The sequence below is a fragment of the Hylobates moloch genome, unplaced genomic scaffold (genome assembly GCF_009828535.3).
Source record: "Hylobates moloch isolate HMO894 unplaced genomic scaffold, HMol_V3 SCAFFOLD_8, whole genome shotgun sequence".
NCBI lineage: Eukaryota > Metazoa > Chordata > Mammalia > Primates > Hylobatidae > Hylobates > Hylobates moloch.
Genome location: NW_026652283.1, coordinates 98481766 through 98498449, shown reverse-complemented (window position 1 = coordinate 98498449; position 16684 = coordinate 98481766). Strand labels below are relative to the sequence as shown.

At 39.8% G+C, this 16684-nt stretch overlaps 1 protein-coding gene across 1 annotated transcript in view; it reads right to left on the bottom strand.

Moving 5' to 3' along the window:
- Window positions 1-6814, bottom strand: part of GADL1 (glutamate decarboxylase like 1) — a 169400-nt gene extending 162586 nt beyond the window's left edge. Inside the window, exon 1 of the mRNA XM_032159142.2 lies at window positions 6731-6814. Coding sequence (XP_032015033.1) covers window positions 6731-6767 — 37 coding nt within the window. The 5' untranslated portion in view covers window positions 6768-6814. The remainder of the gene's footprint in view (window positions 1-6730) is intronic.
- Between the last annotated feature and the right edge of the window lie 9870 nt (window positions 6815-16684).

The window sequence follows — 16684 nt, the reverse complement described above, 5'->3', positions numbered from 1 at the left end:
CAATGCATATATGAATGGTAAAACTATTTTAAAAATGCAAGAAAGTAATGTCAGTCAATGCTTGGTGTTCACAGGGGAGTGGTTTCAGGTCCCCTATGGGTACCAAAACCCGAGGCTGCTCAAGTCCCTTATGTGAAAGGGTATAATATTTGCATATAACCTACGCACATCCTCCTGTATATTGTAAATCATCTCAAGATTATTTATAATACCTAATACTACGTAAATGTTATGTAAGTAGTTATACTGTATTGTTTTTATTTTTGTTATTTTTATTGTGTTTTTTATTTCTATTTTTTTAAAAAATATTTTCCTTCTGCAGTTTGTTAAATATGCAGATGCACAAACTGCAGCTAGGAAGGGCCAACTGTACTATCAAAATCGGGATGCTGGTTACTTACAGGGGAGAAAAGAGCTCCGGGAATGGGGCACATAGAAGAGTCTTCTTAGACAATGGCAAAATTATATTTCCTCATCTGGGTGGTGGTTACAAGTGTACAAAATAATATTTAGGTGTTGTATGTATGCATCCCTCATAATTCAAAAAAGTTTAATAAACAGAAAACAGAATCACCATTATGGAGTTGCAGAGACCCTCAGGAATTCTCAGAAGCTCATAGTGAAAGCCAAGTGGGGAGGAGAGAGAAGAGGGTTGTTCTAAAACCCCTGAGTGTCAGCAGCAGATTTAGTGGGGACAGATTCTGTTTTTGAGATTTTTTTTTTTCAAGATTTTTCCCATTCCATACCTATTATCCCCAAGTGGGATCCAATAGGGGTATTGCCTTCAAATCAAGAGATTAGGACTTCTCATTAGGACTTCTTATTCTTTCTTCAAGAGGAGGAGTATATATTAGGGCTGCATAACAACAAGGAGACGGTCTCAAGAGCACTCAACAAGTTTATCAGAGTGCCTATGAAGGAAAATATTAAAAATGAAGTAGGGCTTTCCTTTAAGAGTGAAAAAGAGTTCCCTACATGAAAGGAAAAGTAATGTGGCTGGTGGATCCTAGAAAAAGGGACCCTGAATTCCACTTCTGTCAGAAAACCAAAGAAGCAACCAGATGTTAGAAAACAATATCATATGCTCCCAGAAACAGTGTAGAGCCAACAGTAAAATTTTTGCAATATATATAAATGTGTAATATTAAAAGTTTACTCATTCATACCTCTATTCCCAAGTGTTAATTTAAAAAAAGAGAGAAAAGCTGTACTAGTCCATTTTCTTACTGCTATGAAGAAATTACCCAAGACTGGGTAATCTATAAAGAAAAAGAGGATTAATGGACTCACAGTTCCATATGGCTGGGGAAGTCTCACAATCATGGTGGGAGGCAAAGGAAGAGCAAAGCCATGTTTTACATGGTGGTGGGCAAGAGAGCGTGTGCAGTGGAACTGCCCTTTATAAAACCACTGGGTCACTCCCACGACATGTCTTGATTATCAGAACTACAATTCAAGATGAGATTTGGGTGGCGACACAGCCAAACCATATCAGAAGCCATCTTACTTTACAAAGTTTCTCATTCCTGGAGCTGCCTTTGCAGATAAAGAAATGATATTCAATGGTGGCCACCTTGCAAACACCTCAAGCATACATGTGAAACAATTAGGGAACACTTACAAAGGAGGTATTCATGAACTGTCAGAAAATGTTTACATAACAAAGGAAAAGCCAAAAGCAGAAATGAAACCAAAAGTAAACTATGATTTACAGCAAAGCAATGTATTTAACGTGGCAACATGCTGAAAAATTAATATTCTTAGTCACTGGATTCGAGTTAACTTTTTTTTTTCCTACTTTGAGTTTCTTTTTAAATGACGCATCTCTTTTAACTCAATTATGCAATTTTGGAATGCTGAGAGGTTGGAAACTACTGAAATGTTCAAAAAGAGTTAGAGGAGGGCAAATTTAGAAAATTAGCTGAGAAGACAACCTTAAGTGCCTAGTGACAGGTGGTACAGTATAAGTGATCTATAATATACATAGTTTATACTTCTTATACTGTGTTCCCTCCTTGTAAAAGCAATGCAAATTCCTTACATAAGAATCAGAAATATAATCAAAAGAATTTAAGGAATATTCACAATCCCATCTACCTAGAGACAAACCCTATTCTTTGCTATCTAGCCACCGAGAACCTCTTGCAATGTGTAGTCATTGTCCACACATGAAATGCATTCACATAGTATTCTATACTCTACCATAATTTATTTTAGCCATCCAGCTATTAGATATTTAGATGTTCCAAACAATGCCTCTTTGTTTGATATGTAAATGGTTACTAATTTTTACTATTACTAACAGCTTCAAGGAGGCAAAAGTGAATATGAACTTCAGATTTAAATGCAAAGGTGAAAAGAACTTAAGATTTCAGGAATTATGCATTGTCATTATTCTTGTCACTCTCTAAATCATTCATGTATGAGTTTACCGAACAAACACATGTTAAATATATGTACCTACTATGTGCCAGGCACTTTGCTAGATGCTGGGGATGCAGTAAATAGACAGATGTGTTCCACACCCTCAGACATCAGGCAAGAAATAGATATATAGAATTACAAGCATGTAAAAAAGAATAATGATATGGGCGATACAGCCTTTGTCAAATACATTAGAAAAACCAGTGAACAGAGATAAAAATCTTGAAACATCTGTGGTAGTAACTCCATTACGCCAGTAACCAAAATGCTTTCTGAAAATCACCTCCCTACGAATCACCTGGACTCTTAATTCATTCTCCTGTTTTAATATGCAAATTAACTACTCATTCTTTCCTAAAACTGAAAGCCCAAATTACAAAGACTCAGCAGCAGACCAAATGTATAGAGTGTGGGGTAATCATGCAGCTGGTGGACATTCTTCATCAATAGGTGAATATGAGATTGTTCTTGGTAGCATTGTGGAGTTGAGTGAACATCCCATGGGCTCTTCCTATAAAATCACATGGTGCTAACACATTTCAATAACCTCATTAACTTTCACATACAATTTTCTGAACATAATAAGTCTATTTATAACCTACTACCTGCCATGCATTGTGCATATTATCGCTAATCTTCATGATAATCCTAAACAGTAGATATTTTTATCCCTACCTTACAAATTAAGAAACTGAGGCTCACAGAGGTTAAATCGCTTATCCAGAGACCCAATCTGAACAGGCTGTCGGCTAGAGTATTTACTTTGCATTCTTCTCCTTCCTTCCTTCCTGCGGTTACCAACAAGAGAACAGCTGTGGTGAGTCTGCCTGCTCCCAGGGTACTGCCTTATAAAATGGATTCATCTGTCATGATCTGAGAGGAACAGAATCAGTAAACCTACCCTAAGAGAAGGGCTGTTATAGAGAGTTCATCCCATGGGGTGCTGCCCTTTTCCCTCAGAGCCAAGCTGCTTTGATCCTTAGCAACCAAACAGCAGAGCACATATACATGCCCCTGAGAGGGGCAGTGAGCTGCCTCCTCGGGACTGCCACATCCAGCCCTACCATGAGTGCAAACCTTCCAAAACTGACAGATTTTCTCCCCATCCTTCCCACTCAAAGAGGAAAGAATGCTACTGTCATTTCAAGGAACTTAAAGCCACACACATCTCAGGGTCTTTTCCAGCATTCTTCCTGTGGTCCCAGCAGAGGCAGGCAAAAGAGGCTGTTCCGGGTCACTGGCCCATATTCTGTAACATAGGCCAGGGCCAGGGATTGGGTGTTAGGAGTGTAGGGGTGTGGGACTCTGGAGTTAGAGCCCTGGGTTTAATGCCCAGAGCTGATCTTTACCCTCTCCAAGCCTTGGTTTCCTTAAAATAAAAAATAAAATAAAATAAAAGGCAGACCATAATAGTATCCCTATTGACTTGTTAATGAAGATTAGATAAGATAGTATTTGTAGTTCAGCACAGCAATAGTAGGGACCATGCACCCAAGTGATGAATTTTGCCTGTTGGGGGTTTCATTGAAATGATAAGAAGTAAATAAAAAATGAAAAAGTCGCAGAGAAAAAGAGAAAATCAAGAGAGGGGCAAAAAAAAAAAAAATACAGAAATTTTGGTCCCAAATGTCATGATTTCAATGTTATTACAACATGCCAGTCTTATAACGGTATAAAAGCCAGCATTTCAACAACAAATTTTTGACCCACCATGAAAACTAGAATTTTACTTCTCTTTTAAACATGTTTTAACAAGAATCAAAGCTATTAAGGAAGAATGGAAAGTTGTGCTATTATTTCAAGTGATAGAGGAAAAAAACATTGAGTCTGAAGAATCATTCATTTTTAATATAACAAACATTTGAATCTGATGTAACTAATTGCTTAAACCTCTCTTGCATGTACTACAGCAAGATCATAAATGATATCAAAGCATAAAGAGCAGAATAAGAATTCTTTATCTGCAACAGGATTCGCTATGGTATTCTTCCATAATGTATAGGTCTGTAACAGATATTCAACAAGAGAATTTAAGACAAGATATCATTTAACATACTAATCCAATGTTACCTTCAGGATCTCATCATACATACTTGGAGGATTACTAAGTCTGACAGATAGTTGTCTTGTACTCTTTTAAGATGCCATAGCAAGCATTTGGCATAATTAGGTGTGTTGCTGCCTTATCACCTGCTCAAGAATAACCAGAGAGCAACCCAAGAATTGTGGTGTTTTCAGAAATTCAGATTTAAGGCAAACTTCGAACTTTACCATTTATAAATCATATATTCAGCTACCAAAGTCACCACAAGCTACAGACATGCTTTGTTACAAGGTACATGCTTAATCTAAGAAAAGTAGATACCTTGGTTTTTTTTGTTGTTTTTTAAAAAAAATTTCATATTTCTGAAGACTACGCTATATGGCTTTAAAACAAGAATTAAGGTTAAAAACAAAACAAGAGTAGGGTTAAGGTCAGATAAAATTATTCTAACCATCCTTCCTTCACATAAAGAAGTCTCCTGTATTATTAGGATTCCTAAATAATCTCTACTTTTCAATCCATTCTCAAATAGCCATATATTTATTTTATTTTATTTATTTTTTGAGACAGAGTCTTGCTCTGTCACCTACGCTGGAGTACAGTGGCGCGAATCTTGGCTCACTGCAGGCTCCGCCTCCGAGATTCAAGCGATTCTCCTGCCTCAGCCTCTGGAGTACTGGATTACAGGCACCCACCACCACACCCGGCTAATTTTTTGTATTTTTAGTAGAGGTGGGGTTTCACCATGTTGGCCAGGCTGGTCTCAAACTCCTGACCTCAAGTGATCTGCCCACCTCGGCCTCCCAAAGTGCTGGGATTATAGGCGTGAGCCATCATGCCCAGCCTAGCCGAATATTTAAATAAGTATGTGCTGACCCTAGAAACATAAGAGTCTGACAAAAGGCCTTAGCAGTTTTCAGTGTGAGTTGTTTTTCTTCTTTTTAAGTTTTATTTTGTTTTTAATTGAGACATCATAATTGTACCTATTTATGGGATACAATGTGATGCTTCAACACATATATACATTGTTTAATAACCAAATCAGGATAATTACCATACACCTGTCATTTCTTTGTGATGAGAACATTGAAATCCTCTTCTAGCTTTTTTGGAACATACATTATCATTAACTATATTCACCCTACTGTGCAATACAACACTGGAATTTATTCTTCCTAACTGCAGCTTTATATCCATTGACCTACCTTTCTACAGCCCTCTCTGCTCCCCAGCCTCTGGTAACCACTATTCTAAGTGCCAGGTTTTATGCCATATATAAAAATAATAATGATAACACAACTTTTAAAGTTTTTTTAAAAAGGGCTTCAGGACAGTTATGCTGGAAACTCTCCCTGGGACAATAAAAGGTGAAATGTTTCTTTCAGCCAAATGGTTTCTGCTTCACCAACTACAGTGCAAAATTCCCAGCCCTGAAAATGACTGATCCGCAGGGAACCCTAGCTGAGTTACCTGACCTACCTGTTGAGCAGATGCCCCCAGAGAGCTTCAACTTTGAGACTTCATTAAGCTGTGTTCAGCACAATTCAAAAAAGTTATTGATACAAAGAGGAGTTATTCCTGGAGGATCACTCCTAAAACGTCAACAACTAGTTAGTGAGAATACCTGAATAACAATAATGATAACCTTTCAAAGAAGGAGTAACTATTACTTTACAGAAATAGAACTAAGTGGCACCTGAGTTATAAAGACAGCTTGGAGGAATTCTGCTGTACACGATCTTTAAACAACTAAGGTCCCCGTTCTCAATCTGCAGCTCTGATCCAAAGAACATTAAGGGCATCACCTACTCTGAGATGAGGATAGCCGCTTTTAACCCCTGTTTATAGAATAGCTGGCTGCAGGTGAAAGGACTGAGATGATGCTGTCCTTGTCCCCGAAAAAGAAGCAAAAATCATCTTTTTTACCGGGCAGGTACTTCCAGTCTAACTAGGGAAACGTGCGGCAGTTCGCCAAGCAGTAAAATCTCAATACGCATTTATTTAACAAACCCCCATTATGTCTTAGGCGCGGTTCTTTGCGCTTTATAAAAGTTAACTCATTTGATTCTAAATAATAATAATAATAACCTTTCAGGCACAGAAAATGGAGCAAAAAATCCATGAAGATTGGGACTTTCTACCCACCCCAGCCGCTTTACAAGGAAATAACCAAACTTCTAGTCCCCAGGTCAAAAAGTAAGGAGATTAAAACCCAGACGAGGGAGGTTAAGGACAAAAACGGCAGCCGCGCTGAGTCGTTACCGTCCACAGGACACTGGCGGTCCGAGTCGCTGCTCATCTCTGCTCCCCCACTCCAGGCTGCCCGGGGCGCGGCTCCCGCAGTCTGGGCGGTGACGGTGGTTGCTGAGGCAGCGCCCCCCGGGGGACCCGCAGGTGCACCAGGCACGAGGACGCACGCGCTCCGTGGTCCTTTCACTTTGCTATCCAAGGCTCCAGTGCCAGACTTTTGCAGCCCGCGGCTCTCTGTTAATATTTGGAGCGCTGCTGGCTGCTTTGCCACAGGCTTGACCCAGGGCCAGGGTCTCTCCGCCTTTGCGGGGAAGGGGTGGGGAAGTGTGTAGGAGCGTGGGTAATTTGGGTAGGAAAAGGCAGGGGGCACCCTACCAGCCTTCCTAGGATACAGGCTGGGCAAGGCAGATAAGTGGCTCTTGGCCTGGTGACCTTTCCAGGGTCCAGTTCTTTGGAGTAACCACTTCGCAGAGCCTCATCCACCGGAGGAGCCCCAGGCTAAATATGATGCCTGCGCCAGGTCATCAGCTGAAGGAACCTATTTTAGGGCAGCTGTGGTGAACAGGATCCACTACCCATTCATTCAGCTCTGCCCTGACATTTAAGAATTCTGTAAGTGAATCCCTTTTCCCAGTCCACTTTCAGCTTTGTGTGTGTGTGTGCCTCTGCAAAATTTTAAGTTTGGAAAAGGGAAATGGTAGGGGGTGGTGGGCATGTTGTTACCTTATAGCAATGAGCAAAAGGAGGTGGTAATAGGTGAAATATTGTAAAAGGCTCAATATTTGTCTAGTCTTTAGAGTAAAATTTTCTCACTGTATTTGCTCCAGCAAGCCCTTGGAATTTTAGTTTCAGTCGTGTTCCTATTGTAAATTTAAACTTAATTAGTGAGCGCAGCATTTTTGTCATTCCTCCAACAGGCTTTATGTTTAAAGTTAAATTCCCTTAGGAGCTTTTAACTGAGGCTGTCGATGTGATAGAAACAATCAGTTAATGCCATTTCAAAGCACATTTATGACAACTACATTTACGGAGCTGCATTTGTAATCCAGATCTCTCAATGGACTAAAAAAAAAAAAAAAAAAAAAAAATCTCGCTTTACATTTGCAAATGCCTAGTGTCACTTCTTAGCAGATGATTTTTTTTTCATCTGGTAAGCATAATTGTAGTTCACATCAGTGAAGACAGTGCAGACCTTTCTTCCAACTAAGGATAGATTATTTCTAATATACCAACAACCAGAGTTACTAAAGTCAAGACCCTGCAGATAAATTTCATAAAGACTGTGTAAATTTCTGAGAACCCCACATACTCTTTTGTATCCAGTCTCAGCAGAAATATCACTGAGATCTAGTGATGAAAACATAAATAACTTTAGGAGTTAATCTTCTGTAACTATTAAAATATACTGAAAGAAGTGCAGTCCTGTGTTGATTAATGATGGGGATACATTCTGAGAATGCATATCAAGGCAATCCATCGTGCAAACATCCTAGAGTGTATTTACACAAACCTAGACGGCAAATTCTACAACACACTTAGGCTACATGGTATAGTCTATTGCTCCCAGACTACAAACCTGTACAGCATGTCACTGCACTGAATAGTGTAGGCAACTGTAAGACAATGGTAAATAACTATTTATCTAAACATAGAAAAGATACAGCAAAAACATGGCATAAAAGATAAAATAACATGTTACATCTGCATAGGGCACTTACCGTGATTGGAGCTTGTAGGATTGGAATTGCTCTGAGAAAAGGCAGTCAGTGAGTATTAAGTGAGAATGAAAGCCCTAGGAAATTACTGTACACTACTGTAGACTTTATAAACACTGTACCTTTAGGCCATACTAAATGTATTAAAATATTTCCCTTTATTTAATAATAAATTAGTCCTAGCTTATTGTAACAAATTTAAAAACTTATTAAACGTTTCTCTAGGCCAGGCACGGTGGCTTACGCCTGTAATCCCAGCACTTTGGAAGGTCGAGGCGGGTGGCTCATGAAGTCAGGAGATCCAGACCATCCTGGCTAACACAGTGAAACCCCATCTCTACTAAAAATACAAACCAAAATTAGCCAGGCATGGTGGTGGGCACCTGTAGTCCCAGCTACTCGGGAAGCTGAGGCAGGAGAATGGAGTGAACCCAGGAGGCGGAGGTTGCAGTGAGCGGAGATCACACCACTGCACTCCAGCCTGGGTAACAGCGAGACTCCATCTAAAACAAACGAAGTTTCTATAAGTTTTTTAATTTGGTAAACTTTTTGACTTTGTCATAACACAGCTTAAAACACATTGTACAGCTGTACAAAACTATTCTTTGTATCCTTATTCTACAAGCTTTTTTTCTTCTTTTTATTTTATAAGCTTTTTGGTTAAAAACTAAGACACAAACATACATATTCACCTGGGCTTATACAGATCATCAATATCACTGTCTTCCACCTCAACATCTTGTCTCGCTGGAACTTCTTCAGGGGCAATAACACACATAGGGCTGTCATCTCCTATGATAATGATGCCTTCTTCTGGAACACTGCCTGAAGGACCTGCCTAAGGCTGTTTTACTGTTAACTTTTCAAATACATACATGTATGAGGAGTGCACTATAAAATAACTTAGTATATAATTAGTATAGTAAGGTAAATACATAAACCCAGTAACATAGTTGTTTATTATCATTATCAAGTACTATGTATTATACATAATTGTATGTGTTGAACTTTTATAGGACTGACAGCACAGTAGGTTTGTTTACACCAGCATCACCACAAACATAGGAGTAATGCATTGTACTAACAACATCGCAATGGCTACAAAGTCACTATGTGACAGAAACTTTTCAGCTACCTTATATTCTTATGGAACCACCAACATATATGTGGTCCATAGTTGACTAAAACATTAGTATGCAGTGCATGATCGTATACACTCCAGCAAGTTTTTCACTTTTTTCTTAGCATTTTAATAAGAAAATCCCCTCCACTCCAGTTCAGGATAGTGACCCACAGCAGCTGCTGCTAAATTTCATATGTCTCTGTGTGACAAACCAAGGCCTGCAGGGGCCACAGTCATTTTACAGACCTGGACAAAGACCCCCAAAAAGGGAATATGCCTTTCAAAATTTCTTAGATTGAAAACCAGAAACTGCCCTATAGCACACCCCTTACTGACTTATTTCAACTCACATTTATTCCTGTAACAGAGGCATTGCATTATATTCTTCAATTACTAGACTTTTTCCCTGTGCCAGACACCAAGTATTTAAAGAAAAATCCTGCATTCAGAATAGTTTAGTATAATTGAGAGAGAGATGTTTAAAACCAGCTAACCATTCTTAGATGTTTTATTTTCAGTGAAAGATAAGGGGCATTGAGGAGCCACCACTGAGGGGATGGTTAACTTTAATAGGGGGATTAGAAAAAGTCTCCAATCGGAAGTGACAATTTTGAAATACTTGGAAAAATTCACTAATGATAGTTTTTGTCATGTACTATGAACTAGGTACTCCGCCAAATGCTTTTTATACATTCCCTATTATAACCCTTACAAAAATAGGAATTATTGTCCCATTTTGCAAATGGACAAACCTGAGGTTCAGATTAAGTAACTTGCCTAAGAACCCAGAGGTGAAGAGTTTCAGAATCATAATCGGAAGACAGCTGTCTCTTATTATAAAGCCTGTTTCCTATCTCTACAGTGGACTGCATTGATTAGCAAAGATACTTTCTAAAATCTTTGTAGTGTAAAACTTTTCACATAAACCTTTCATTTGTGAGTAAAAAGATATGCCACTTGGTGTTACAGGAAACTGGACTGCACCTAGGCAGTCACATTTCCCTCACAGAGGAATCTCTACTTGTCACGACAAGATAGAACACACGAATAGCTCTCTAAAAAGAACTTGGAAGGCCAGGCATGGTGGCTCATGCCTGTAATCCCAGCACTTTGGGAGGCCAAGGCGGGTGGATCATGAGATTGAGAGATTGAGACCATCCTGGCCAACATGGTGAAACCCCATTTCTACTAAAAATACAAAAATTAGCTGGGTGTGGTGGCCGGCACCTGTAGTCCCAGCTACTCAGGAGACTGAGGCAGGAGACTCGCTTGAACCTGGGAGGTGGAGGTTGCAATGAGCTGAGATCACGCCACTCCACCTGAGCCTGGTGGCAGAGTGAGACTCTGTCTTAAACAAAACTTGAAAATCAATATCCCAGGCAGGACTGCTGTGGAAATAGCATTCATTAATTTATAAATTTGTTCAACATTTGCTGGGCACCTACTGCATTGCACATACTTTTTATGGAAGCTGACCTCATCCCAACAACAGATTTTCATAGGAATGCTCCGAGGAATTAGATATGTACATGAAAAAGAAAAAAGAAGCGTTACTCCATGCAGAGTTGGCCAGTAGGCCAATTTATTTAAAGTTGAGAAATGTGCCTTTTGTCGAATAGGAAGTGAAAGAGAACAAAGAAGATCCCAAGCTTCTATTTGGATGAGAAAATCTCTACCAGTCACATCTATCCAAGAGGCCCCCCAAATTGTGTGGGTCTGAAAATCTGGAAGCATACTCAACAGAGAGGCAGCAAAACGCAGTGATTAAGAATCCAGTCTTTGGTGTCAAATAAACACTACATTCAGATGCTGACCAGTCCAATCAATGGTGCTCAATGTGGGGTCAGTCTGATACTATCCAATGAATGAGTAACTTGAGCAAGTGATAAAACTAACCTAAGACTTCACATCTGTGTAAAGTGGGATTAATAGTATAAACTTTAAGGAACTTTTGTGTGATATCTCTGTATTGGTAAAGAAGTGCTTTCAGTTGCTAATGGCAGAGATCTAAATTAGCAATGATTTAAGTACATTAGGTTGTTTTTTCATCATTTAGCACAAAGTGTGGAGGTAGACATAGTCTAGGATTGTTACTACAGTTCTATATTTAATCAAGCATGTTTTAATTTTCTTCTGTAGCATCTTTAATGCAGCCTTCCAGCCTCAGAACTTTCTCATGGTCTTGTAATGGCTGCCAGAACTCTGGAGGACTCCTGTTAGTCTTCCAAACAGGAAAGAAAAGGAAAGGGGAGGAAGTGGCATCTGGCAGTTGATTCAGACCCTTTAAATAACTTTCCCAGTGGCTTTGTTCAACAACATCTATTTAATATAGACACTTCCTCTCAAGAGAGGCTGGGAAGCGTGTGTGTGTGTGTGTGTGTGTGTGTGTGTGTGTGTGTCTGTGAATATGGGCACTTTAGGGGTTCTGCTATCGAGGAAAAGGAGAATGGAGATTGGGTAGACAGCCAGCAATATCCGCTATAGTTACAGATTTGACCCAGTGCCCCAAAGTAAATACTCAGAAAAAAAAATCGGTATGTTAGAAAATAAAAAAGATTCCTGACAAATGATAATAGAACTAGTCTAAGTGTGTGTGTGTGTGTGTGCGTGTGTGTGTGTGTCGAGGCTGAGTATGAGAAAGAGTTTTGATCAGATAGTTACTTCTCATGAAAGAGGAAGAACACTCGTTAATTTTATGTTTCAAGCTGAGCTCAAAACTGCCAGGAAACATCATTTAGGTTACAATCTTTTGCATATTTTGGTGCTAAAAACCTGAGTAGGAACACAGTTTAGTTACTTCACAGAAGAACTCTAGGCCAAGAGAAAGAAAGAGCTCAGCAATTCATAGAAACAAAAGTGGGAAGGTGGAAGAGAAAAAATGAGAAAGGGATCTAACATTTATTGCTTGCAAACAACCTAAATCACATCTGCCTATCTTGAGACTGGCTTTACAGCAATCATTTGGGAGGATATCAAGGCCATACAGACTTGACTAAAGGTTGTAAAGATGGAAAATCAGACTTGGCAGTTAAGCAAGAACCAAGCTCTGAAAGTTCAAAAACCAGGAAGCACAACAAGTAATTTTTTATAGGGATGAGTCTGATCAAGGATACCCACTTCGTCCCACTGCTGCAAGAAAGCCCCGTTGCTACCATCAGATCCTATCTCTAGTACTCAGAGATAATCCAGTTTATTTTTTAATTTTATTTTTCTAATTTAAGTTCTGGGATACATGTGCAGAATGTGCAGGTTTGTTACATAGGTAAACATATGCCATGGTGGCTTGCTTGGAGGATGGGTCAGTGGGTGAATCCAGTTTCTTATCTTTGTATCACTTGATCAAATCAATCAGGTGTATGTGCCTGATTACCCATGTCATGCCTGGATCCAAGGATAGAGATAGGCTGAATCTCCTCCCTTTGGCTTCCCTGGGCAGTACAGTGGCCCCACCATTATCATCCTCAAAGAGGGACTCTGACACATGTAGGAAGGAGGGTTAGATGCAGGACAGCCAAAGAAACAAAAAAAGAGAGACAAATACCAATCACAGTGTCTTAATGAGCCAAGCTGCGTTGAGCACCTGACATGTAATATTCACCATGATCCTGGGAAGCAATAATTGTAACTACCATTCTATAAATTAAAAATTAGGCATTTATCTAAGGACCCATCACTAGTAAGCAACAGATCTGGGACTCAAACTTAGGTTTGTGGATTTCAAGAGCTCTTCTGTTTTGCAATGTCTGACCCTACTTCCATGTTTTATTTTATCTGGATTTGACATATTTTTAAAAATCTGCCTCGCTGGGACCCTAAGTCAAGGGATTTGAGGGGATGACAATGCAATATTCAAGGCCATTTGACATGGAGCATTGTTCTTTTAGCTAGTAGACAATGCGGACACCTGATCATTATTTTTCCAATGATCAGGCACTCATTCAAATTCTTATTGAGCTTTGATGTGAAAGGCACTGAGCTAAACGTGGCACATGAATAAGTCATGGTTCCTTAGAGAAATGGCAGGAGAGATTGATATGTGGACAGTTAAATCACAATATGTTGTGTTAAGTGCAAAAATAGAAGTATGCACAGAAAAATGTGCAGAAGCAGTGCTGAGCAGGCAGCTACTTGGACCCCTTTAAGTAACTTTCCTGGAAGTTTTGTCAGAAACACTTGGGTTGTGCTCAGTAACAAGGAAGTCCCCATATCAACTAAGATTTATTTCCCACTCCTGCTAAATGTTCACTGTGCATCTTCTGTACTTAATTGCTCTGCCAGGACCCAGGATGCTGAAGTAACCTCTCTCTGGACAGGCTCACTTAAGAGAGATAAGAGTAAGCAAACCATGCCCTGGCTCCCACACTGTCTATCCAGGAAGAATACCCATATTTCTGCCTATAGTTCATGGGATAAAGCAAGTCACATGGCCAAAATTGACACCAATAGGACAGGAAATAATAATGTTGATCTTCTCCCAGGGAGAGACAGTGAGTGTTTATAAACAAGAATATAGTCCACCACATGAGCCATCTGGGAGAGACGAGCAACAAGAAAGGCTTTCCCAGAGAGAAGAAATGTGAAGTGGTCTGGTGGAAGGTGGGATCTGGGTTCATCCTGGGTTTGAATCCAGTTTCTACCACTTACTATTGTATAACCACTGGAAAGTTACCTAAATTAGCTAACTGCCACTTCCATTTCCTCAATAGTAAATGTAGAACAAAAAGGGTACTACCTCATGGGGTTCTTGTGGAGAATAAATGAAACAAACATTTAGCGCAGTGCCTATCATGCATAGTACATTCTTAAATGTTAACAATCAGCATAAAAAGCTAATATTTTAGCTGAATTTTGAAAAATGAGTACAAGTTTTCCATGTGGATGGTGTCAATAAGGTAGAATACTGGCTTTCCATTCAGAGGGGCAAGTATAGGCCAAGTAATGACCTGTGACCCAGCACCAATAGAGCCAGTACTTTCTGGAGGTGTTAAAGTGGGGAGAAAAGGGTGTTTAGAGATGAGGGTGGGGAAGGGAACAGGGCCAGGTCCTGAAGGACTTGTAGGCCATATTTAGAAGCTTAGACTTTCTCCTTTAGGCAATGGAGACCCAGGGAAGAGTTTTAATCTGGGACAGATGGAGAGAGATAGGATCATTATGGAACACGCTCAGAGGTCAGGGGTGGGGACAAGGTGAAGCCAAGAGAGGGGACTATTCTGTGTAATAATCCAGGTGAGAGGTGGCAAGTGCTGCCAGCAAGGCAGGGACGGTAAAAACTGAGAGGAAGGGACCGACAGGAGGTAGCATACAAGGGGCGTGCCAGAGTTGTGAGTGCACCGGGACTTCTTGCCTTTTCGGCTGCTGAAGCCCCAAACCCAGAGTGGCATGAGGCAATGCATAAGGGGTTGTTGAATAAATGCATCAACAAGACTTGTGTTGTGAGTGGATTCAGAAATGGTGGGAGAATACCTGATGGGGGTATCTTTTCTCTCAGTATTTTCCAGACTTCTCAATTATTGGACTCACCCAGGGTAGTACTAAATATACAGATTCCCAGCAATCCCCCAACCTAGCTCCTCCATCTTTTGATCAACCTCGAAATCTCTATTTTTAAAAAGAACTATTGATTAGTGGTAAGAAACTAATGATTCATTTGGTAAATCCTGCTAAACTGATTAAAATATTAGTGGTCAAAAAGGACAAGGGTGCTGGTTATGTCAATGAGGTGTCAGGATTCAGTCTGGGATTGTGCATTCATTCTTCAGTGCTGTTTAGAGATGTTTATGGGCACTCCTATTCATATCCGAGAGCACTTATAGTAGGGTTAGTTATGTCGTTTTAAGAAAGTGTCTATATTATAAGTTACACGGTTTCCATCTGTTTTTATTACCCTTGGGTAATATACAAATTCTTCTAAAATTCCCCCACATTGGGATCTCATCCTTGGGCTAATGAGAAAGGCAGTAGGAAAACCTCTTCTAGAATGTCACTTCTTAGAGTGTGTTCTGCAGACCAGTGCTGATCTGGGACATGCTCATAACTGGCCCATGAAAGGTAAGAGCAAAAATTGAGGTGAGTCATTTAGACACTACAGTAGAAACATCCTCGGTACTGTGACCTCCGGAACCTGATGATTGTGGTGGAAGCTGTCCTGTGCATTGAAGGATGTTTAGCATCATCTCTGGTGTCTTCCCACTAGATGCTAGTAGCACTCTCCTGCCAGCTTTGGCAACCAAAAATGTCTCTAGACATTGGCAAATGTCCCCACAAGATAAAATATCCCAGATGAGAACCATTGCTTTATAACAATTTAATAGAGTAATTTTATACCTATGACTCCAATAATATGAAAATAAAATTGGATCGTTTGAGTGTTTTAATTTCATTTTCTAGTAATTCATTATTATATTTTGCTTTTAATTCATAGAGTTTTTTAAATACCCCTTCCCAATATATAGCTTAAAACACACTGAGGGAAAGTCACTGTAAAATACAGAAGTGATCCTTAGAAGAAGAGGTACAACCTTGGACTATCTATCATCCCCCTGCCACAGTCAACATTACAAGATGACTTTGAGGAAATTAACTAGACTTTGTTTTTTATGGTTTTATTTCTGTAATCCATCATGGAAAAGTCTCTAACATTCTCATATCACTACAAAGGAAGCAGTAGCCAGCACTAGGTTATCCATTCTCCAGTGAGAGTAAGTAGCTCTTTTTTTCTTTCCCAGGTCAGATGAAAATTTGCTGGAGGGGAAGGTGGGGAAAGAACCTAGAAGTAAACCCTCAAAACCTTTGTATGAGAGAAAGCCCTAGGTAAGAGGTCACACACTACCTAACCACAGGTTAAATTTAGTCTACAGACAGGTTTTATTTGCCTCTCATATTGACTTTTTAAAAATTAATTACAAAACTACTTCCATAAAAATCGTGATTGCCAGCTTCTCTTGAAAGATCAGAGCCTTTTGGCAACACTGGGCCTAGCTTATCTCACAATGTCAATCATTGGAGCTGAAAATCAGCCGCCATCCTCAGCCCTCTTCTGCTATCTCCTGACAGCTCACTTCCTGATCCATGTAGCCATGTGAGTTGGCAATTCCTGGGCAAGGTCAACAGAGCATTTCATCTAGACAT